The 24,302-nt window shown below is 34.7% G+C and overlaps 1 protein-coding gene across 1 annotated transcript in view; it reads left to right on the plus strand.

The window, feature by feature from the left end:
• Positions 1-24,302, plus strand: part of Usp12-46 (Ubiquitin-specific protease 12/46) — a 179,285-nt gene that overhangs the window by 121,242 nt on the left and 33,741 nt on the right. The window contains exons 5-6 of the mRNA XM_090396425.1: positions 3,255-3,403; positions 17,935-18,095. Coding sequence (XP_090252551.1) covers positions 3,255-3,403; positions 17,935-18,095 — 310 coding nt within the window. The remainder of the gene's footprint in view (positions 1-3,254; positions 3,404-17,934; positions 18,096-24,302) is intronic.

Consider the following 24,302-nt stretch of genomic DNA (forward strand, 5'->3'; position numbering starts at 1 on the left):
TTTTTTTATTATATTTTTATTTTTAGGAAAGTTATTAACCTTTTTAGTTATCTTACACCAGCTACTTAGGTAGTGCTTTTTGGAATTGTCAGTTATTGTTTAATTTGAGCTTAATGTACTGAAGATGCCTGTGACACACACAGGCGAAAATTATACTATTGAATAATCTTTGTACGTGAGTTTTTTCCGTTATTAATTTTGTATCGATTAGCTGATTTGTAAAATACCATCTCTGGTTGGAGAATTGGGGAAAGAAGAAATTGGGGGGGGGGGTCGTCTTATACAACTGACATAAGCTTAAAACCTAAAAATAGCCTAAAATTTAGGTCTCGTCCTATACGCTGAAATATACGGTGTATATATATCATCAAGTCCTACAGCCTTATAATAAATAAAAATAAACTCTGCATTTTTTCAAAACAATAGTTATTGGTATTGAATTACTATATTTGTTAAATCTTGCTACTCTGAGAACAATATAAAATACTAGATTGATTTAAACATAAATTGTTAAATTAAATTTAATTACATATTTCTATATATGTCTCTCTCTCTCTCTCTCTCTCTCTCTCTATATATATATATTAAAGAATAAATTTTAAATAAATTTTAAATTTAATTACATATTTCTATATATGTCTATCTATATCTCTCACTCTCTCTTTCTATATATATATTAAAGAATAAATTTTAAATTCTAAACCATCCAGATAAAATATTAAATTTTAAAAGAATTACATCCAGGAAAGGAAGGCAGTTATTTCCTGGATGTAATTCTGACACGATGCTCTGATAGATTTAAAATCTTTATATACCGAAAACCAACTCACACTAACAGATATCTGCAATGTCAATCTCATCACTTTCCATCACAAAAGCTCGGAACTATTTCTACCTTAGGACACAGAGCACGATCTCTTTTAAATGAACCAGATGAGCTCCAAAAAGAAATTAATCACCTTTCTCTTATCTTTAAACAAAATGGATATTCTGAAAAAATGATTAAGAAATTTCTTCTGGATCCTCCTAGGCAGCGTCCTACGGAAACTACTGATTTTAAAGGTAGCATCTCAATACCTTACATTAGTTCAGTCTCCAAATTTGTTAGTCTGTCCAAAATAAGGAATGTTACAGTCGCACCATAACTTGTAAACACCTGGATATTTCAGGTTGTGATGAATAGGCTTCAGTTGGCTTATAAGAGAACCGAATTTAGGGAGTGTAGTGAAAAACGTCCTGATGTTGTATTTTTTAAGGACTTTAGCCAATTTATTGGAGACTGAACTAATGTAAGGTATTGAGATGCTACCTTTAAAATCAGTAGTTTCCATAGTACACTGCCTAGGAGGATCCAGAAGAAATTTCTTAATCATTTTTTCAGCATATCCATTTTGTTTAAAGATAAGAGAAAGGTGATTAATTTCTTTTTTGAGCTCATCTGGTTCATTTAAAAGAGAGCGTGCTTTGTGTCCTAAGGTAGAAATAGTTCCCAGCTTTTGTGGTGGATTGAAAATCGTGGAGTCCAGGGAAATCCTCCTAAATCCTGAACATTTGAAAAAAATCTGTCTTGGATTTTCTTCATCATCTTAACAACCAGCATTCTAATATAAACTTCACTGCCGAATTAGAACGAAATAACTGCCTTCCATTCCTGGATGTATTTCTTACACGATGCTCTGATAGATTTAAAATCTCTATATACAGAAAACCCACTCATACCAAGAGATATCTGCACTGTCAATCTCATCACGTTCCACCAGAAAAGCTCGGAACTATTTCTACCTTAGGACACAGAGCACGATCTCTTTTAAATGAACCAGATGAGCTTCAAAAAGAAATTAATCACCTTTCTCTTATCTTTAAACAAAATGGATATTCTGAAAAAACGATTAAGAAATTTCTTCTGGATCCTCCTAAGCAGCGTACTACGGAAACTAAAGGTAGCATCTCAATACCTTACATTAGTTCAGTCTCCAATAAATTGGCTAAGTCCTTAAAAAATACAACATCAGGACGTTTTTCACTACACTCCCTAAAGTCCGTTCTCTTATAAGCCATCCGAAGCCTATTCATCATAACCAGAAATATCTAGGTGTTTACAAGTTATGGTGCGACTGTAATATTTCTTATTTTGGACAGACTAACAAATCTGTTGAACTGCGTATTGAGGAGCATAAGAGAGACATCTCCTATAAAAGATCACATGCATCTGCGCTATCCAGTCACGTTCTTTTCTCTAATAACCCTCATGACGATCTACAGAGTCACTCAGTTTGCTGTGATAAATCCGAAAACATTTTTCGCTATAGTGATGAGTTTGAAAGGAAAATCGTGGAGTCCAGAGAAATCCTCCTTAATCCTGAACATTTGAACAGCAATTTGAGTTATAACATCCCTGATAGCCATACTGCAATTATTCAGTACTCGCGCTCACGAGAACCTGCAATTACGCATACAACAAACAATAGCACGTTAGATAGAATCACTTGAAAAATACGTTTTTGTGTCAATTATGTATTGCCATTTTTGCCTGTAATTCTCAGTTTTTTGCAACTTCAATTTTTTATTACTGTGTTCTACCTTTAGTGGATACCTGAAGAAGGCTGTAAAAGGCTGAAACTAGTTGTATCATTATCATTAAAATTTAATATTTTATCTCGGTTTAAAGTCATTTAAAATTTATTCTTTAAAATGTATCATTACAACTGAGTAGAAGATCAAGCATATATACGTATAAAGCAATTTCGATTCGGCTTTGAGAATATAAATTTTTTCCGTTATCAGAAATAATGAATATAACTAGTATATCAATCAGAAAATCTGCAGTCGAGACTAATAGCTAAACTGATAATACGTATAATTTAATATAGTTTTTATTCTGCCGTGGGCCGCACAAAATGACGTTACTGGCCACATGCGGCCCTTGGGCCTGCTGTTGGCCACCTATGGTTTATTTGAATTTTTTTTTTCACCCGCAAGTTGTAATGAATATCATTCGAATGTTATTTTTTACTAATGGTCAACTACACTAATATGCCTTTCCTGGTATTTAGGAAGAAATGAATGCTAAATGAATTCAGCATCTCTTTGACTTGCCTTAAGATCTGCAGATTTGTTTGGTTTTGAACTTTTGCAGTCTTTTAAGATATAATTTCATTAAATTTGTTACTATTATGTAATTCTGTGAGTTTTAGAGGAGGCTTGAGTTTCAAGCCTTCTTTTTTGGCATTTTTACATTTCCTGTTTTTCTATAGCAGAGAAGCAGCAAGGAAATTTAAAAGGGAAAAATACAAATCAGAATGGGGATCAGCAACAACAGTCCTCCAAACCTGAACCTACTTGGGTGCATGATATTTTCCAAGGAACACTCACAAATGAAACAAGATGTCTGAATTGTGAAACAGTATGTATAGTTTATGATTATGCAAGCAGTTTTTTATGATAGCAATATTTTTCCCTGTTTTTTTTTTTTTTTAATTATATGAAGCTAATGTGAATTATACTAGCATCATATTGTATTTGGAAACTGTCTATCTATTAATCTGTTAATCTTCAAACATCAGCAGTGTTACTTTAAGAAAATTATTTTTTTGTCAATCAGGAACTTTAGTGATGAAGGAAGTAAAATAGAATTGTTTTTAGAATTTGGTCTGTATGTAGATTTCCTGGATTCTTTTATTGTCTTTTTTTTTGTCCTCAGTATTAATGTGCTATAGATTTGCACATTAATACTGAGTGTGATTTGCAGTATGTGTGTGTGGAATTAAACAAAAAAATCTCAAGGCTGCTCCAGTAAACCCTTAGTATCCAGAAAATTATATGAATAAACATATAGAAAATATTGCAAAATACAACTCAGAGGATAATTGCAATGATAAAACAAATCTTGACATATAAATTAAAGATGCTAGGAACTCAGTAAAAGTGCAAAACTGGTCTAAATATTGGTCCTTTCTTTAATGCATTGCATTATATTATTATTATTATTAGTAGTAGTATTATGTGACCCCTCCAGGGAGTTCAAAGACTCATTGAGGGAGAGTGTGCCAACAGCATCGAACGATTGGATTACTTCCAACTACTAACCGTGCTCAAACTAGCTTAACTTTTTGCGAGCCATTAGTAGCAGAGGCTCTACCAATCGACCAATCTGAAAGAATGTGTGTATTGCATTATGGGATACTAAAGCAATTAATGTGAAGTCATTAGCCTCTATATTCAAGTAGCCTAGCTATGAAGATAGTTCACACACTAACATAGTTTGCTTACACTTGGATAAAGGATTAAACCAAGAATATAGTTTCTTGGCATCTTTAATTTATAGCATAATTAAAGGGGGGAAAAAATTCAACAAAATCTTGACATGTAAAGATAAGTAAGTCTTTTTGCCTCTTTACAATGTCTTGATATAACATCGCTTGAACTATTGTTGTGCAAGTTTGGTTTATGTGGTGATTCTGATACAGCAGAGAGAGAGAGAGTGTAAAGTAGAGTACTAAAAATTAATATTAAGATTGCAGAATACGTGTCATGAGGACACATTGAGAATTTGTGGACTGAATACACTAGCGAACAGGAGAAAGAGGGGTAATATGATTGAGACTCTTGTAAACTTCTGAAAGGGTTATCTGGGATATCAGTAGATGGAATTTTTCATTTTATGGGGGGGGGGGGGGGTGAGGAAAGGAACAAGAGGGCATCCTTGGAAGTTGAGAACGAATGTTGTCATGAAGGGGATGAAAACTAGATTTTTCTCTCATAGAGTGGTGCATGATTGGAATCGATTGCCATTTGAGGTGGTGAGTGCAGGTAGTGCGAATGAAATCAAGAACAGATATGACAGCTGGTGTGGATAAAATGTGGCCTCCCTGAATGAGTTCCTGTAGGTTTCTCTCTCTTAATAATAATAAAACTCTTGAAGACTGAAAAGAAAGAAAAAGATTAGGTTTTATCATTCACAAAATTTACACTATTTCGTGTGTGTGTGTGTAACAGCAGCAATAAAAAAAGTGTAAATAATATACATACTTTAAAGGTATTCTTTTTTACTCTATATTTCAGCTTTAAATTATCTTCCATTTTATTAACTTATTTAAATTCAGTTAACCCCAGATTTAGTAGAACTGAAGATAGCTACCATCAGCATAAGAAACATCAGTGGAAAAGTTTTGGTGCAATGCAGAGGAATTATAGTATCTTGACATAATTTGTGTTACCAAGATGAAGAAGATAAAAACAGATGAGATGCTTATAAATAATAGCCTTGCATTGTTATATTCAGGCAGTAGTAATCAGAGAAAGGAGGAAGTAGCAGTAGTATTAATCAATACTACCAGGGGCAAATGTTCTGGGTGTGCAGTGCTCATCCACGAAATATCAGTTTCACCAATATTATATTTTTGCATTTATTCCTGTTAAAGACTCCCCTAATTGTTTGCAGACTTTGCATGATTCCTAAAATTAAACACAATATACTAATGCTTCATTGCCCTCTTCACAAGGATAATGAAGCATTAGTCCTTCACGAAGAGGGCACTTTTCGACTCATAAACATTGTATCACATTCACGTTAATAACCCGGGTGTGCTTTCAGAATGCATACACCCTTTGCATCCTTTGAAAAGATGTAAAGAGGGCACAGCGGGTCAAATTCTTACCGTTCTAGTATTTTTAAACTGCTGAGAAGATGAGGCTGGGTGAGCTCATATTGAGAGCTCACCCAGCACTTAGCTGCTGTGATTGATTATTGTGTCAACCAATCCAATTGAACGTTGTCACTTGTCATGAGTTGAGCGCTTTCTGTATCCGATGGCTGTATTACAAACAGCTGTTACACATGTTTTCTGGAACTGAAAATTTGAAAGTGGATGTTAGGAGAAAAACCTAAATGTTTCTCTTGCTATTCAGTGTAGCATCTTTTGAGGTTGCAAAGTTTTTTTAACGGTATAGAGACAGTTTTATTCTAGTCTTCGGAAACAACACAGTAAAAATATCTATTCCTGAATAAAAATGAATATTCTGTGTATTATAAGACGTTGATATACAAAAAAATACCACCATATGTGAGATTGATAAGACAGACGAACCGCTGATACTTAAAAAAAACTAATGAATGTAGGATTCCCGAAAGCATGGATAATTCCAATAACGATCGGATGTTATGTATACACTGAGTCCTTGTAAACAAAAGAAAATTCTTGGAAAATGGAGCGAAATATACACAAGCCAGAGAAATACACATAACACGGGCAACAAATTTTATGAAATGATTGGCTGCTCCATCAAACCCTATTTATTCCTGCCATAGTCTCCATCTCCTCGTAAGTTTTTTTTTTTTTTTTTAAATATGCCATCATAAATTCACTTATTCATGACTAGACTTTATAGGCTCGTGCTATTCGCTCTACCCAGCAACTTATAGGACACACACCTATCGCAAATGTTAATTATTAATAATTCATTTAGCATTAATGAAAGTATTTTTACTCACACTTATTCATTCCTTTCGTTTCCTATTCTCACGTCTTATAAATGATGGTTCACATATTTTCATCTTTGAGTATTTCAAATATACCAACCAAATATAGCATTCTCCTTCATTGTTGTTTCCTAATAAATCCTAAAACAAACCAATTGTTCCCCCACTGCAGAAGTATTCAAAGTTATCCTGTAATTAATTACATTGGACCAATTAAGATGAGTGCTGATGCGCTATGCACTCTCAAAACTTTCATAAATCGCTAAAAATGCAATCATACAATTATGTGCATCTGCTGGGTGGGGGAAAACAGGGAACTCCCCCTCCCAGGATCAAGTAAAAAATTCCACAAATTATAATCGTAAAAGTGATTGAGATATGTAACCTTACACCCTCAACCATGGGATGATTTTTCTGTCTTAAAATTTTATTACGAGTTGGCCTGTTTCGCCCCATGGCTGGGTAGCCATAGAACACGTGTTTTATTGCAGCAATAAAAATATTCATTACTGTTGTGAACAGCGACTAGTTCGTTTGCCCTCTGTGTCTAGTGAGTCACTGGGTGAAGTGTGAATTGTAAATTTATAGTGAAACAAATTTAAACAGAAAAATACATTTTTAAAAGGTAAGTGTATGTGATTTAATATTATTTTATTTGTTAGTTTTATGATTTTTTTTTGCTTTTAAACTGAAATATTTAATTTAGGATTTTGGGATTAATTAAGTAAAATGAAAATAATGTATTTATAGTTTATATCGACAAATAATTACATCAAAAAATGCTAAAAGGTGTTTATTGATGTAATTATTTGTCTCTAAACTTTGCTCCACCCTGCAAAATTTTCTGCGGACGCCCATGCATACGGGCAAATTGACGTGAAATTTGTAGCACGGGTTGCATAACCCACACGACAGCACACCCAACCAAAATGGGCACGCAATGCCACTGAATACTACATGTGAAGTTAAAACTGTTTTTCAAAATAGACATCAAGCATACTGATATGGACAGATTTCAAAATGAGAATTTCAGCAGTGAGGCATATTTGTACCAATGGATCCATAGAAGATTTTAATAGAGAAGTAGAGGAATATTTTAAATCATATATTCAAAATAGAAAATTTATTCTGGATATATATAAAGTTTGGGGAAAATTTCAAGGAAAGAGTAATGCATCTAATAATGGCATGTACCTGCTGGAGTTCTTTTCACAACATGTACTAGACTTTACTAATGTCACGTTGAAGGTGCGATTTTGTGTGGCCCACCTGTGGGTTTTGATTTTCACGAGCGAAATATAAAATGACAATTTGAATCGAATGCGTATTAGATATTTTAATTCTATCACTAATCGATAATCTCGATGTTGGTAATTTTATTTGGTGTTTTTACATCACTATATACCCACTTGTTTTTCAAATATTAGATGTGTCAAAGAAGCATTCTTACACTGTTTTGTTCCAGTGCGCATGCTCCAGGCGCTCATGGGGAATGTGAGCACACGATTAGTGCGCAATTAGTGTTGTTTGTTGTTCAGCTTTCGAGGTTGTGTCGCTGCTGCTGCTCACCAAATTGCTAGATACGCATTGTGATGCAGCCCTCGGATAATTTTTTTTAAATGCGCCCCTCGTATTACCTAAGGTTGGGCAGCCCTGATATAGGGTATATGAAAGAGGAAGTGATTACCATTTAGTTTTGAGCAGGATAAGATTATTATTATTTTTAGACCTCCAGGGAGTCAAGGACTCATCGTTGTCATACTTCTCTTAAACTCGTTCATGCTAGATGCACTCACTACTTCAGCAGGCAAACTGTTTCACTCACTCACTCATGGTTCTATGAGTAAAAAATCTAGCTCTTACCCCTTTCATATCTCCACACAGACTTAACTTTCACAGATACCCTTCGTGTCCTCTCCTCACCTTCCATTTAATGAAAAATTTTGTCAACTGATATCATATAATACCCTTTCAAAAGTTTATAGACCTCTATCATATCACCCCACTTTCTTCTGTTTAATAGTATCTGCAGTACACATACTCTCAATCTACATTCCATAATCCTGATATCATCTTTAATGCTTCTTTGCAACCTCTCCACAGTTTCTTTATCTCCCTGGAACTCAGGATACCAAATCTGCACACAGTAGTCCAAATGCAGTCATATCAAAGCCTTGCAAAGAAGCAAAATGACTTCCACATCCTTACATGTCAATGTTTGTTTTAAACAGTTATCCTCTGAGTTGTATTTGTAATTTTTGTGATGTGACAATTATACTTCAGCTTTCTATCTACCATAACTCCAAGATCTCTAGCCTTGTCAGTTACTTCAAGCTTAATCCCACCAATATAATGTGCTGTTGGATATTGCAGTACTCAAAATTCATAACTTTATATTTCCCCATACTTCCAGCCTATTCAAATCACCCTGGAAATGCTGTATATCAGTAGCATCTCTGATTGCTCTGCCTATCTTCTTTGCATCATCAGCAAACAACTGATGATCTCTTGGCCCCTTTACAATATCATTAATGTATAGATTAAATAACAGGGGCCCAAGAACTGATCCCTAGGGCACACCACTGGTCACCTCACATCCGGCAGATTCACACAGATGATATACCACTTTATGATATCTGTCCATCAGCCACCCACTTATCCAAGCTGATAGTTTATATTCCAATCCCATGTTCTCTAGTACAGGGTTTCTCAAACTGTGTTCCGTGGAAGGTTAGGTGTTCTGCGAGAAGTTCTGAAATTTGTCATTTTAGTTTTCTAAGCATTTTTCATGAATAAATATTTTATAGTAGAAATATTCTGAGGAGAATAATATTCATGAATATGTTGAAAAGCTCAGACCCAGAACGCCTAATAACATCTGTGTATCGTTAATTTTCACACATCGAAACCTCTCAACATTTGGGAAAGGGAATACTGCTGTTTATGATGGGTCATAAAAATTGCCTGCAAGCCCATTACAACAATGAGTAACATATCCTCTGTTCTCAAAACTGAAGGAAATGACATCTGTGTAGCAAATGTCAGTGACCAAGCGGCATATTTTTAAACATGGAAATATTCATGAATCATCAATAATTTTCACACTTCGAAATCTTTCAACAATCGGGAAAGAGAATACCGCCGTTTATGACCGATCATAAAAATTGCCTGCAAGCCGATTACAACAATGGGTGGCGTGTTCTCAAAACTGAACGAAATAACATCTGTTTTGCAAATGTCAGTGACCAATCAGCAAGGAAGTATAAAGAAAATTTTTCCACTGAAATTGAAGATCAAGGTAGTCTGTATCCGGTTCTCAAATCTAGTAATACTGAATACTTTCTTCGCAAGTTCGTATTGCAGTGTGTAAGTGCTTGTTCTGAAACCGGAATGCTGTGATTTTTTAAAAGTAATAGGAATACAGATTTAAAATCTAATATGAATAAGAGACAAGACACTCTTAATTTTGGTATTAAGAAATCTCTTATTGAAGGTGTTTGTGATGGAACAAATGGTGCAAGCCTACAAAGATTTCCAGGATGTACAAAAGGAGGGGAAAACTACCAGCACACAGGAGAAAAAAGTCTGCATTCACTCGTAAGTGCTTATAATAATATTATAAATATATTTGGTGATCAGAATGGGATATGTCAATGAAAATCAGCACAAATTAATTTAATGATGTTTGCCTGAGGAAACTGCAACATGCTACAAGATTTCATTAGTTCAGTGATTGATAACTAATTTAAATGTAATTTTATATTTGTCAACATGCCACACCGTATACATAAGTGTACTAATACTCTTTATGATTATGCCATAATTAATTATTAATACTTATGTTAATGTATGAACTTTAAAAAATTTTGGAAAGATATTTACGAGTAAATTTGTTGGGACCGGGCCCTCAGGAAGGGAAAAAAAAAATCAGCCAACGCCTTTTTATTTGTTAGTACTTATAATATAAATTTTTGGTGATCAGAATAGGATGTCAATGAAAATCAGCACAAATTATTTAATGATGGTTTAATTGATGTTTAATTTATTGTTAATTATTAATAAAAAATCAGTTAAATTACCAATTAATAATTAATTAATACATTACAAAATAATCAAAGTGTTCCATGAAAATTTCAGGATTTGTGAAGTGTTCCGTCGTAGAAAAAGTTTGAGAAGCCCTGCTCTAGTATATGCATTAGCCTTTCCTGTAATATCGTATCAAATACCTTAGCAAAGTCCATCAGTATCATAGTGTACATCCATTCCCTCCATCCAACTCAGCCCTAGTATTATTATAAAATATGAGCAAATTACTAAGACATGACCTCGTTTTAATAAACTGATGCTGTTTTTTGCAAAGCATATCGTGTTTGTCCACCCATTTCTGTATATGGATTCTTATCAGCTTCTCCAAAATCATTACAGTTACTCCAGAGATACTGGAGTAACTGTAAATACAATAATCCTGTTCTATACTGGGATTAACATACATTCTTTCCATTCCTCTGGGATCTTTCCTGAGGTAAAACTCAAATTACACAAACATGTCAAGAACAGTTTGGCTAAACATTCCTTTAGCACACATGCCGATGTCCCAACTATCACAATTGCTGAATTCTTATCCAGGTTATGCAACAGATCTAGAATCTTGAAAAAATTCTCGAAAAAATCTCGATCTAAAAAAAAAAACTTCCAAGATCTAGAATCTCCTTATCATGCACCTTTTTTCTTCATCCAGTGTAGTGGTATCATTGTACAGAGTTACATACATCAGGTTGATCTTGGTGAAATGAAGACTCATATGAACTTCCTCATCTGCTTCTGATACTAAGATACCATCTGCATTCAATCAAGTTATTCTTCTGCATTCATTCTTTCTTTTACTTGCAGTAAATGATAAAGTTCTTTTGAGTTGCCTTAGCCTGTGCTGCCAATTTCTTTCATATTCCAACTTGGCTTTTTGCATAGTACAGTTCTTTTGAGTTGCCTTAGCCTGTGCTGCCAATTTCTTTCATATTCCAACTATTCCAACTTGGCTTTTTGCATAGTACAGTCATACCCCGACTTACGCGAATCCAGAGTTACACGGTTTCTTATATGAAAGATACGCCTCACCACTAGTCGTATCTTTCAGGTGCCGGCCGCATTCGCCAGTGTCGTACATGCTGTGAACAAGCACTGACGTATTTTCGCACAGTCTCCATTCATACACGATTTTTATAGTCTACAAACCTTGCGATTGTTTAATGTTATGTTCTTGATAAAAATTTTATCACATAAAAAATAATAATGTCATCCAAAAGAAGCAAGTCCGATTCTTCTACAGCTAGCAAGAAAAGAAAAACATTGACTTTGGAAACAAAACTCAACATTATTAAGGATTTTGAAGGCGGAATGAAAATTTGTGAGCTAGCAAAGAAATTCGATCTACAGGAATCCACAGTAAGAACAATCATAAAAGAAAGGTTTACAGATTTTGGAGGACATAGATTCTAACGAGGAACAAATTGTAACCACAAGGCAAGGAATAAAAAAATCATTGGCTTGTGAAGAAATTTTGCGTGACAAGAAAAAGACATTATAAAATGTCTTTTTTTGTCGATGGTTTCATAAAATCTATTAGATTTTTTGAAACCATCGATATCGAAATAACTTTCTTTTTTTATGTACGAAAAACTACAATTATGATTATATTTCTTAAAAAATATAGGTGTTTTTGTAAACCTTCGGTCCCAATTGTAGGTTTGTATATATAAATTACATGCAAAATTATACCCCGAGTTATGCGAATTCGACTTACGCGCTTTTTGTTGGTCCCACCTACCGTGTAACTTCGGGGTTTTACTGTACTTGTAATTTTTCGAGCCTAAGCTTTATACATTGCTTGGAAAGAAATCAATGTACACCCCCATGAGCAAGGTGCATTGTGCCATGTAACGAGTTACATGTTTGTAGCCAGTATAAATTGGAGGAATATGATGCTCCCAAGTCAGTGCAACTGTGTCTGGGTGAAATTGCTGCCATAAGGAAACTGATGGGGTTTGAAAGAGACATTGTGATAGGTTGCCATATTGCAGGCCTATCTGTTTGGAAAATTGTTGACAAATTGGACCATCCCAGGTCAGCAATCAATGATACCATACTGAGATGGAAGTGCAGGGAATTTGCTGCAAGTGCTACCCACGGTGGACAACCCAACATACTCACCGAACATGACTCTAGGGTGCTATGAAGGATAATATGTAAAAACTGCCATTCATCAGCCGACACATTGAATGCAGAGTTCCAGGCATCAGCTTGAATATAAATCTGCACAAAAAGATCAAAACTGAGAATCACAACTGGGTTTCCATGGTAGGACTGCAATATGCAAGCATCCACATTACCAAACCAACATGTAGCATTGTCTACAGTGGTGCAGAGAGCATGTAGAGTGGGGTGTGGAAGTATTATAGAGCGACAAATCATGCTACACCCTCTACTGAGCAGATGGATGGGTGTGGCAGATACCCAGTGAATGGCTCTTACCAGAGGAATCTGAGCATTATGGACAATGCAATGCTTCCTACTTTGTGGTGTTTCTACAGAACTGACCATTGTCTTTTTCAGCAAGGCAATGCACTGTGTCATAAGGCTTCTGCTGTAACTGCATGGTTTGTGGACATGAATGTCACCATACTTAACTGGCCTCCACAGTGCTGCCCTGATCTCAGTCTTATTGAACAACTGATGGATGAACTAGAGCATCTGGTGAGGTCAAGGGACCTCTGTCCCACAACCATCCAGAGCCTTATTAGATTCCTACAGGAAATATGGTCCAAAATTCCCATTGATTGCTATCGTACGCTTGTGGTATGCTCCATAGGATTGCTGCATCTTATTAAGGTGGGCTCCATGGCTGCTTGTTCTTCAATCTATGGTATCCATTGACTTCTTTTCAAGCAGTGTATATCTCATAACTCCTCTCACTCTTATTCTCACCTTCCACATCTTCTTGCAGATCTTTTGTTTAACAAAATTGCCCATCATTTCACTTCCATTCTATGTATTCTTCAAACTCTAGGGATGCATTCAGATCCCACATCATTTTTAAGCATCTTTTCAAAACTTCCTATGTGCTGCTAATATCCTTCCCATTCAAAGTCTGATATCATGGAACCAAAAATAGTATTTCCTGAATTTGTCATAATTTCCAGATTTGTAGTTCAGCATATAGCATGTCCTGATTGGAGCATATAGTTTGCTACTTCTATATAGTTTGCTACTTCCCAGGTCAGTACAGCACATGATCACTGTCATCATCTGGTGGCAAAACAGTCACATCCTTAACTGAGTCGCCTTCTGACACTGTGATCTGATCTTACACTCTTTTTCCTTGAGTTGCTTCTTATTCAGCTGTTACAAGACAACTGCTTGAGAAAGTTGTCTTGTAACAGCTGAATAAATTCTCCTTCATTCTTATCACAAGTTTTCTCTGCTGCCCAATTAAGCACTTTCCAAATTACCATTCATCAGGGTAATTTGGAAAGTGCTACTAAGGACATTAGTGCTACTAATGTCCATTGTAGCACTTCCCCCTTCTCTCCTATCTCTTCTGGAGAGAGAAGAGATTCTGAAAGCCAGGTTTTACTAATTCCAACAATTTTAGGCCACAACACATTCACCAAATCAAAAAATTCAACCACTTTATTTGTAATGCTCCTGTCATTTGTGTATAGACATAACAAGTTCCTTCCTCACTTTTTCCTATACTCATATTTAAATATACAGTCTGCTTGGCCCAATTTGGCAATTTCTCTTTTCCCTCCCCAAACACACTTAAAGTGTAATCCATCCACTCAGCAGATTCATAACCATGCTGAATGATATTCATATCAATATTATGTCTACAAGTCCTAGTTGCACTTACCTACACATTGCTTTACATGCACTTACATACACTTAAAAGTGTGTAAGAAAGGTTTAAAAATAATCCAAGTTGTGCAGCTTTTATAGGTGAACTGTAGACTCAAATATTGTTGGAGAAAAAGTGAAAGTTTGAACATGAGAGCCGCTAGAGATCCATGGGCAAAATCTGAACAAATTAATGATTGATTGATTCAACTATCAACACATGTACTGAAGTTATCCACAAGGATAGTAAAAATCAGAACTTCATCATGCAGTCAAGAAGTTTATCCTGACAAATAAGTCATATCAGAAGTTCTTACCAAATAATTCAGGCTCTTTAAGTGAGTACAGGGAAAAATGTAAGAAAGCTATGTGAAAATGCAAAATAAATAAATAAATACAATAAATTTTAATTTATTAATAAAAGGGGGACAAAATGTCCTGGAGCCCATTGAAAAGTTTAGAAATAGATGGTAAAGTACTGTGAAAGGAATTGGGGTATAAGGATAGCATTGAAGAGAAGGATATTCTATATGTCTTGAATAATTGCTTTGAATTGCAAAATTGTATAAGCAAAGTGGATATTAGATCCAGCGTTATTTTAAAGCCGACTGTAGAAACCATGAAAGTTTCGTAAGGTGAGTTGAACAGAGAGCTTATGGGAATACACTCCCTGGCATTCATGAGTTGCCTTAGTGTGGCAACTGTTGGCAACTACTTAAAAGACATAGGTGCTGCCCAAGCTTCTATATATTCGCCTTTTAATAGTCCGTTTTGATAAGGATTCGCTGATCTGACATCAGTTTTGAACTGGTTGGTTCTCTTCAGAGATAGGTAGAAACCTTAAGGGAGCAAAAACTATCGGTCAATGTGTAAAAGTAATTACTGAAATAAAGAGCCAAAAGGCTTCAGTTTGGCGATGCAAAATTATATAAGTGAAGTGGATATTAGATGCAGCATTATTTCAAAGCTGATTGTAGAAATTATGAAAGCTTCTCATCGTACCAATCTATATATAAAAAAAAATATGGAATAAAACAATCTGAATATCACTGAAGAATTCCTCTTTTGAGTATTCCAGATATATTTCTGTAAACATACTTGAGAACTGTTGGCAAGGAAAATTGTGGAAGAGAAACTTGATGAAGAATAAGCTGAGTTCAGGCCAAATGGATGGTTGTCAGGGTCAGGATTTTAGTTTATGACAAATAGTTGAAAAATCTGGAATATAACATAGACCTGTATTTAGATTTTGTAAATATGTAAAAGCTAAGAGAAAAGCTGTTCAAAAATCCTATATTTATATGGCATAAATTCCATTATAGTTATCCATATATAGAGTATATTTCAATTGTAAACTAGCAGTCAGGATCAGAGGAGGTATAGGAAGATAGTTTGTTGTAAAATCAGGTGTTAGACAAGGGTTACACACTATCTCTACTGTTATTCATCATCTGTATGCACATATTATGAAGAAAAGTGGAACCTTGTATTAATAACAGAAATATTCAACTTAATCCAGTGAGTCATCAGGAAAATTAGCAGGAAAAAAAGACAAAATATGGGAACACAGATGTTCATTAACTGTATTCTCAGTGGAGAACTTATAGAACAAGTTAAATATTTAGGCTATTTAGTGCATGGGTTTTAGTGAAAATGGTCAATTATTTATTATTATTATTTCTGACACACGAGGGATTGCAAGGCCTTTAGCAAATAAATGTGGTGTGTGAGCTGGGATCAAGAGCAAAATAATTCGTTGATATTACACTTAAAGAGGTGACAGTTATCTTAAGAAAATACTTCATGGGGGAAGGCTGCTTCACAGAACTGAGGTAGATAAAATATGACTGGGAGTACCTGGTTTAGTGTGTCAGCAGTTTGACTGTAAAAGGATATTGGGCAGCTGTTGCTCATGTTGCTGTAGGTTGAGCAGGAATGGCATAATTGATGCCATTCCTGCTAGTTTTGCTCAAGAGAGTCTGAGATAGAGAGAAGTGGTTAATGAACCGAACTGCTCTCTTCTGAACAGCATCAAGAATATTTACAGATTTTAGATACACCATCCCAGATGTGAGAGCAGTATTCCAGGGGGAGTTGGATTTGAGATTTGTACAAAATAAATAACTGGGTAGATGAAAAGTAACATCTTCAGCAAGAGGATGGCAAGTTTTCTGGAAGCTAGGAGTGTATTGAACCCATTTGAATAAATATGTGGAATAAGGGAGAAATTAGCCAAAATTACACTTAGCTAATTGCATAAAACTCTTCAAACCAGTGTTAATCTACATATCTGAGTGCTGGTTAGAAATAAAACAGTTGACCAACTGAATGTGTTATGAAAATGAATATATTAGAATTTGACTTTAAATGTGTGGTATACAAGAATGTATGTGCAGGAGTAATCTGAGTAAAGGATGTGAAAGAATGTTGTTAACATTTAACAAGCTTCTGGAAAGCAGGAATGATAGATGTTAGTTCTTTTCACTTGGAGGTGAGTTAGTTTTCCTCGTTGAAACTTGGGTGGTTTTCATCCTGTAAAACAGGCAAACTGGTCAAAAGAAACACATGCTATTAACACAAATAATATACTGTTCTCATAGGTTTAGTTGGGACACACACACAGCAAAATAACAGTGAAATTCAGTATAATAAAGTCTAGAGTCCTAACTAGATAGTGTTTGTGAGCAACTTTTTCTAAATGCTCTAATTGTTTGTTATTATTATTATTATTATTATTACATCACACCTCCAGGGAGTCCAAAGACTCATCGAGGGAGGGCATCTACTCTACAACTCTTCGTCTCACTACTCCACCAACCTTCATCATCTAACACCAATGCTCTCTACTGCCGACTACCACCACCACTAGTACTTTCACAGACAATCACAACATCCATGCCCACGGTGGGATTCGAAACAACAGCCTTTTGGCTGGAGAGTGGATACGCTAACCGCTTGGCCAACCAGGCCAGCACATTTTTGTGTAAATGTTTATTGCAGTTAATTATACTAATTATCATCACAGTATCAGTAATGATCTGATATTTTAATAAACTGTAGAACCTAACACAAACAAAAGTTTAAAGTTGTACCCTCTTTTTATCATTAAGTTAATTTATACTTGATTTTCTAGTTAGAGAGACTTTCTTAAAGTACAGATTTCATATAAATAAATGAAATGTTTTTTTTTTGGGGAAAAAAAAAAGAATTTTTCTATTTGCATTGTGCAGAAGTGCATAAGAAAATCAGCCATCCTGCTTTAAGGAGGAATAAAAGAGAAAGTTTTTTTTCCCCTTTAAATAAAGAAAGATAATGAAATTGGGTATCCTAAATTGGATAGCTGTTTATTTATGATTAACTGTATTGAGATGTGTACACTTAAAAATATGGTAGCTATAATTTTAAAAAAAAATTTTCATTGTAGTTCTTTCTTACATTGGATGTGGGAAAATTATTTACTTGGCTTTTTAAAGTTCCTTTTATTTATTTTCATATTTTTGTATGCCGACTTTACATTCAGTATGCTTGCGTTAATTTCCTTTCTAAATGCATTTATAATTTAGGTGAGTAGTAAAGATGAAGATTTCTTAGACCTCTCAGTTGATGTGGAGCAGAATACTTCAATTACTCACTGTTTAAGGGGCTTTAGTAACACAGAAACACTTTGTAGTGAACACAAATATTATTGTGAAAATTGCTGTAGCAAGCAGGAGGCCCAAAAAAGGTAATTATTTTAGTGTTCCTATCTGATTTCATATGCAAAAAATAATCATTATTTGCAATTGTAAGAGATTTTTCATGGAAAATTAATCTTTATGATATCTAGTAAAACTTCACAAAGAAAAAATTATATGGATTTACTCAGATATTAGGGATAGGAGAATTCATATTCATTACTAAACATGAATTATTGGTCTGTTGGCTGAGCAGATAGTGTGTTGCTCTCCAACTAGCAGACTATTGGTTTGAATCCTAACATGAATCCATGAACAAAACAATGTTCATGGATTCATGAACATTGTTTATGAATGTCTTCACGTGGGAGATGAATTTCATCGTTTGCTGAGGCCACTGCCCCACTTATTGGAGGCTTGACATAGCTTGAAAGGTTCCATGTTTGTTTTCTAGAATGGTTTTTGGAGTATGTTAAAAAAATAAAAATATTTATTTTTTATACAACAAAATATACGTAAACCACAGTAATTAACTTCAATGAAAGTATAAATATTTTGATATCTTGATTAGTTGCAAAGCCTTTTTACATCACCTTAATCAGAATGATTATCTCTCTCTCCCAAAAGTTTGGGTGATTCTCATTTTATGTAAACATCAAAAATAGTTTTTATAAAATTATTTATTAATATATTAATATCTAGCTCATGGTAATCGGTTTTAATTGGTAATCTGATTGTTGTATATGTTCCTATTCTTTGAATTGCTTGTTTCTACACACTGATAATATACTGTTATTTTCAGTACGAATATCTGTACTTTCATTAAAGTTAATCACTGTGGTAATTTTTTGTCTATAGTTATACCTTTAAAGATTAACGTTTATTTTTGTTATGTATTTTTATAAAGATTTATATCCTTTCTTGAGTGAGAGTAATAAATAAATATAAACTTCTTGAATACTCTCATGCCAGGATGTGTGTCATGCTATCTATTGTGAATACGACACAAGACACAGTCCAGCATGAATGCATTAATGAAGTCAGTTTCAGTGGGAGAATGGTGTGAAGTAACTTCAAAATGGAAAAATTGCACAAAGAGACTAATTAATGCCTTTGGTGCCAGAAGGACCATAGGTACAAATTAGTCTCATTGTCCAGTTTCCAGAGAGGGCCTTTCTAGGTTTCAGAACGGCGACCTTGGACATTTCCCATTGTCCACAGTCCTTTCTGAAAGTTAGAAGGTAGTTGAATTTTTTGTCATTAGAGAGAGAAAGTAGCTGATAAAAAGCTGGTACCAAATAATTAAATAGAAAACGTGTAAAGTTTTAAGAAGAATTGCAGTCAAATAACCATCAGTGTGTAGACTCAAATATAGAATATTACTTGGGGTGGGGGGAGATAAAGAAGTTTAAAAACAAAAATCAAACTTTAAAAACTGAATGGAAAATTGGAAAATAAACACTGACTGCCAAAGTTAATGAAGTATCTGGTGAAATTGTTCGGTGAGGATAGAAAAATAAAAAGTTTATAGTAGATATGAAGCAAAGTATCATTCTGCATGAATTCCATTTACATTATACAGATTCATGGTTTTCAGTAATTTTTCTCCCTAAAGTAAAATCCCTATTTGGCCTCAACTGCTGCAGAACAGCCTTGTTCTGCAGCAGTTTTCTCAGTGAATTTTTTTTATGGTTTTGTTAAATTCTATGGTGGCTGTGCAATAAACACACATGTTAAAATAAATATTTTACTTAATACTAAGAAAGTAACAATTGACGTTTTGACCCCTGTATTGAGGTCATCATCAGAAAAATACATATATACAGGGTGTTCGGGATAAATTTGACATATTTATAATTAATTATATTTTTCCGTAAGTTACATGTATTAACACACACTTCTCTTCATTTAAAAGTTTGGGCCCTTCTTCATTCATATACAAGATGTCAGAAAGGATGGATAGCTGGAACCCACCTGAATCGTGGAAGAGAATAACTTGTATCATGATGATTCGTGCCCGCCATCAAAATAAGGATATTACGACTGCTGCCCAATGCTCCCTGAATACAGTAAAAACAATCAGGCATGAACTAGAGACTTGCAATGGTGACTACGAGGATGTAGCAAGAAGAAAGATCCCTAGCAGACGATCTGATTGCGTTCGTACAGCAGAATTCCTCGCAAATCTGCAGGAACAGGTGTTGAAGAACCCTGGCATTGGAATTCGGGCTTTGTTCGTGGAGTTGCTAACTGTAGTCAAGCCCTGGATAACAAGGGTAGCCAATGGTAGGCCGTATGTATGGCAGCAGGATTCGGCCCCTTGCCACACCTCTGGGAAAAGTCAAAAATGGTTGTCTGAAAATTTCTACGACTTCACCAGTCCAAATGTTTGGCCTCCAAACTCCCCAGACCTTAACCCCATGGATTATTTTGTATGGGGCACAGTTGAAAAAGACACCAATCGCACTTCCAGTAATACAAAAGCCCAGTTAATGGATAAAATTAAAACAGTTTTTGCGGCCCTTCCCAGGGAGACTGTAGCATCAGCTTGTTCGAGGTTCCGAAGCAGAATTGAAGCTGTGATCGATGCTAATGGTGGTTATTTTGAGTAAATCTTGTTGATAGTATTGTAATTAACTCTGCCTGTAATGTTTTTTTGTCAATTCATTAAATTTAATAGATACAAAGAAGATTTTCTTTTTCCTTACGAAACTGTCAAATTTATCCCGAACACCCTGTATAGGAAAACAGGCTACATGCTCTTGTACTCGACAAAGGTAAAACGAATCTAAGATGCTTATCAATCTGTTATCTAGTCTGACCTCTAGTGAGAAAAAAATAAAAAATAAATTAAAATAAAGTTTAAAAAAAAATAAAATAAATAAAATAAAGTTAAAAAACAGAACTACAATAAACATTCCTAAAGTCCTCTCGTATTGAGATTTCCTGCTGAGCTTGTTCCGGTTGCTATAATGGTTGCAGATGGGTCCTCCACATTCTTGGAATGATTAGTTCATTTTTGTTCAGCTTTGGATTGTGTTTAATCATTTCACATGCTTCTTTAAATTTCCTCTCAAACCAGATGTCGGTGCAGTATAGGGACTTGGTGCCTTTCCAGTCGATTCTATGGTATGTATGGAGTGCATGGTGTGATAGGCTGGTTTTTCCATAATGGAGGTATTTAATGTATCATTTGTATTCCTCTTTCCTGATTGGTATAGTGCGTCCTGTTTCCGCTATGTAGGGTAGCTACATGTATACTGGATTTTGTAAACCCCTGGGTGGGCTGGGCCAGGTGTGGAAGAGGATCTTTGGAAGAACTGAGTAGACTTCTTAATTTTGTCGGGGGTTTGAAGGTATTTGTATGATGATCTGTCTATTTTTTCTGAAATGCCTCTGACATATGGTATGGATATGTCATTCTTAAAATCTTTTCATTATAGCCATTTTTTTTTATAAATATATGATTAATGAACTCGAATTCCTGGTTTAGAGCTTGCTCATTCAAGCAAATAGTTAGTGCTCTGTGTTTGAGGGTGCTTATGACTTCTAGTTTCGGAAGAAACAACTCTATGCTGCTTTACTCTTAATTTTACTTTAATCTGCTTAACATATATCTCACTGTTAATCCTACTAAATCTTTACTAAATCTCACTGTTTACTAGCAGTGGGAACTTTCCTGTTCCCACTGCTAGTAAACAGTGGGAACAGGAAAGTTCTGAATAACTTTCCTGTTATCCTGAACAGGATAACTTAAAGACTTTAAGTTATCAGCCTATTTACAATATACAGGTTACCGATTCTCACTCTAATCAATCAGAAAAATTTATTATATTTTTTAATGACTGCGGCATTCTAATTGAACTAATGTAGTTTGAGAATTAAGGTAAGGAATACAGGCAAGATCTTAGTTAATATGCATTTTGCTATTTTGCCTAATTTAGATTAGTTAACATTGTGAAGGGGTTTAGTAAGTTATATGTAATATAGTCAGTTGTATGTTGACCCTATTGTAATTTGATATGCTGAGAGATATATCATTTCCTCTTTGATGTGTATTGTATATTCTTTCTAGGTTTAAATAAAATGTTTTGTTTCTTTAACCACCTTACCTGATCGATTTTGAATTAAGATTTTGCTATATTCTCAATCTATCGTGGCAATTCTCAATCTATGGTGCACGCAGGTTCGCTAGTTTTTTAGAGATAGTGCATTGGCAAGTAAGTTATATGTAATATAGTCAGTTGTATGTTGCCCCTATTGTATTTTGATATGCTGAGAGATATATCATTTCCTCTTTGATGTGTATTGTACATTCTTTCTAGGTTTAAATAAAATGTTTTGTTTGTTTAACCACCTTACCTGATCAATTTTGATTTTGAATTAAGATTTTGTTATATTCTCAATCTATCGTGACAATTCTCAATCTGTAGTGCACGCAGGTTCGCTAGTTTTTTAGAGATAGTGCATTGGCAATTAATCAGGTAAGGTGGTTAAACAAACAAAACATTTTATTTAAACCTAGAAAGAATGTACAATACACATCAAAGAGGAAATGATATATCTCTCTCAGCATATCAAAATACAATAGGGGCAACATACAACTGACTATATTACATATAACTTACTAAACCCCTTCACAATGTTAACTAATCTAAATTAGGCATGTAGCTATTCTCTAAGTTATTCCTTAGCTAAATTTCTTCCATTATATGTACAAATTTTACAATCGATCTATCCCTTTGTAACCAAAACTCATTCCTTAACATTTTTCTAACAAATATCTGTAACCACTCATTACATATAATAATTCCAGTTTCACCTTTACAAAGCATTAACAAAACTTGTGCCTACTTACAATAGTCCTTTACATACACATTTCAGTCAATTGCACAATACCTCAGTCTGTCTTCGCCATAGGTTATAATCGTTGTTTGGACATTATACCGGTTCTCGCTCTGGGAATTGACAGATAAGCACACACACCTGGAACCCCGTTCTCTGGGAAAGGACAAAACTTGGAATCTAAAAATCGAGAACCTTACTGGTTCGTCTGAGTCCTCTTTTATATCATCACTAAGCCTTTGTTACTATGATATAGTTTCAAATGCATTTTTACATGCCAGTATTGATATATATTCCTGATTTCATTCTTTTGGATATTTTCTGGTTTTGTTGTATCACTTGTTACCTAATTTAATAATTTTTCAAAGTAGTTATCCCAGACATCTAGAATGTCATTCTGCTCAGCTTTTATGTCACTTTATAATCTTGATTTTTGTGGCATTCTTTCTTTCATTTCTAAATGAAAGAATGCCATTACTACCCCCACCCCTCCAAAAAAAAAAAAAAAACACCTTTGCCATCATCATGATTTAATCTTCTTTCCAAGATTTTCCAAGAGAACATACTGATTTACGAGCCAGGAACTTTCTTATGATTTCTTTTAATGGACTGTTTCTCTAACTTGCTAAATCCACAACATGCAGTCAACTCTTACTATAACAAACATTGTCATAACAAATTAACTCACCTTAAAAAGTCTCAGTTAAGGCCCTCAAATACAGGTAGATATTCAAAAATTCGGCAACCTCCTGACAGGGTGCCGGATTTTTGAAAACGCCGGAAAAGCTCTGATCACTATTCTGTGATTTTCGGTATGGGTAGTGACCCAGACTGAAAGGTCGAAACTGGTCTGGGTAGTGACCTTCCACCATAATGTCCTAGGAGATGTGTTTTACATTATGGGAAATACTAAGAATAGTGATCAGAGCTTTACCCACCTTTGCTACCAGTTGCCCTAGTTTGTACTATGTGCTTTGGCTTACGCTAGTATCTGCCAATGCTTTTATAGTTTACTATACTATATTCAGCATGAAACTCTTTGATTCCAATCTTGGAGTTTCTTATTCGGTTTTGAAACAATGTGGGATTTAATATCTCCTTAATTTAAATAATGTTACATCGCCGAAATGAAGCTTATTGGCTCTTTATATTTAAGTAATTTAATGGGTGCACCTGTTTGACAACTCGTATAGCAGAGTATATAAGTTCTTTTCGCTATACCCTCAGTATTAATTTGGTCTACCTACTCACTGATGCCACCTCAATAAAGGTCGAAACCAGTGACCTTCCACCATAATGTATAACATCATACATCTCCTAGGAAATGTGTTTTACATTATGGAAAATACTAAGAATAGTGATCAGAGCTTTGCCCTAGTTTGTACTACGTGCTTTGGCTTACGCCAGTATCT

This window comes from Typopeltis vanoorti, chromosome 8 (assembly GCF_054136105.1).
Source record: "Typopeltis vanoorti isolate ZY-2024b chromosome 8, IOZ_Tvanoo_1.0, whole genome shotgun sequence".
Taxonomy (NCBI): domain Eukaryota; kingdom Metazoa; phylum Arthropoda; class Arachnida; order Uropygi; family Thelyphonidae; genus Typopeltis; species Typopeltis vanoorti.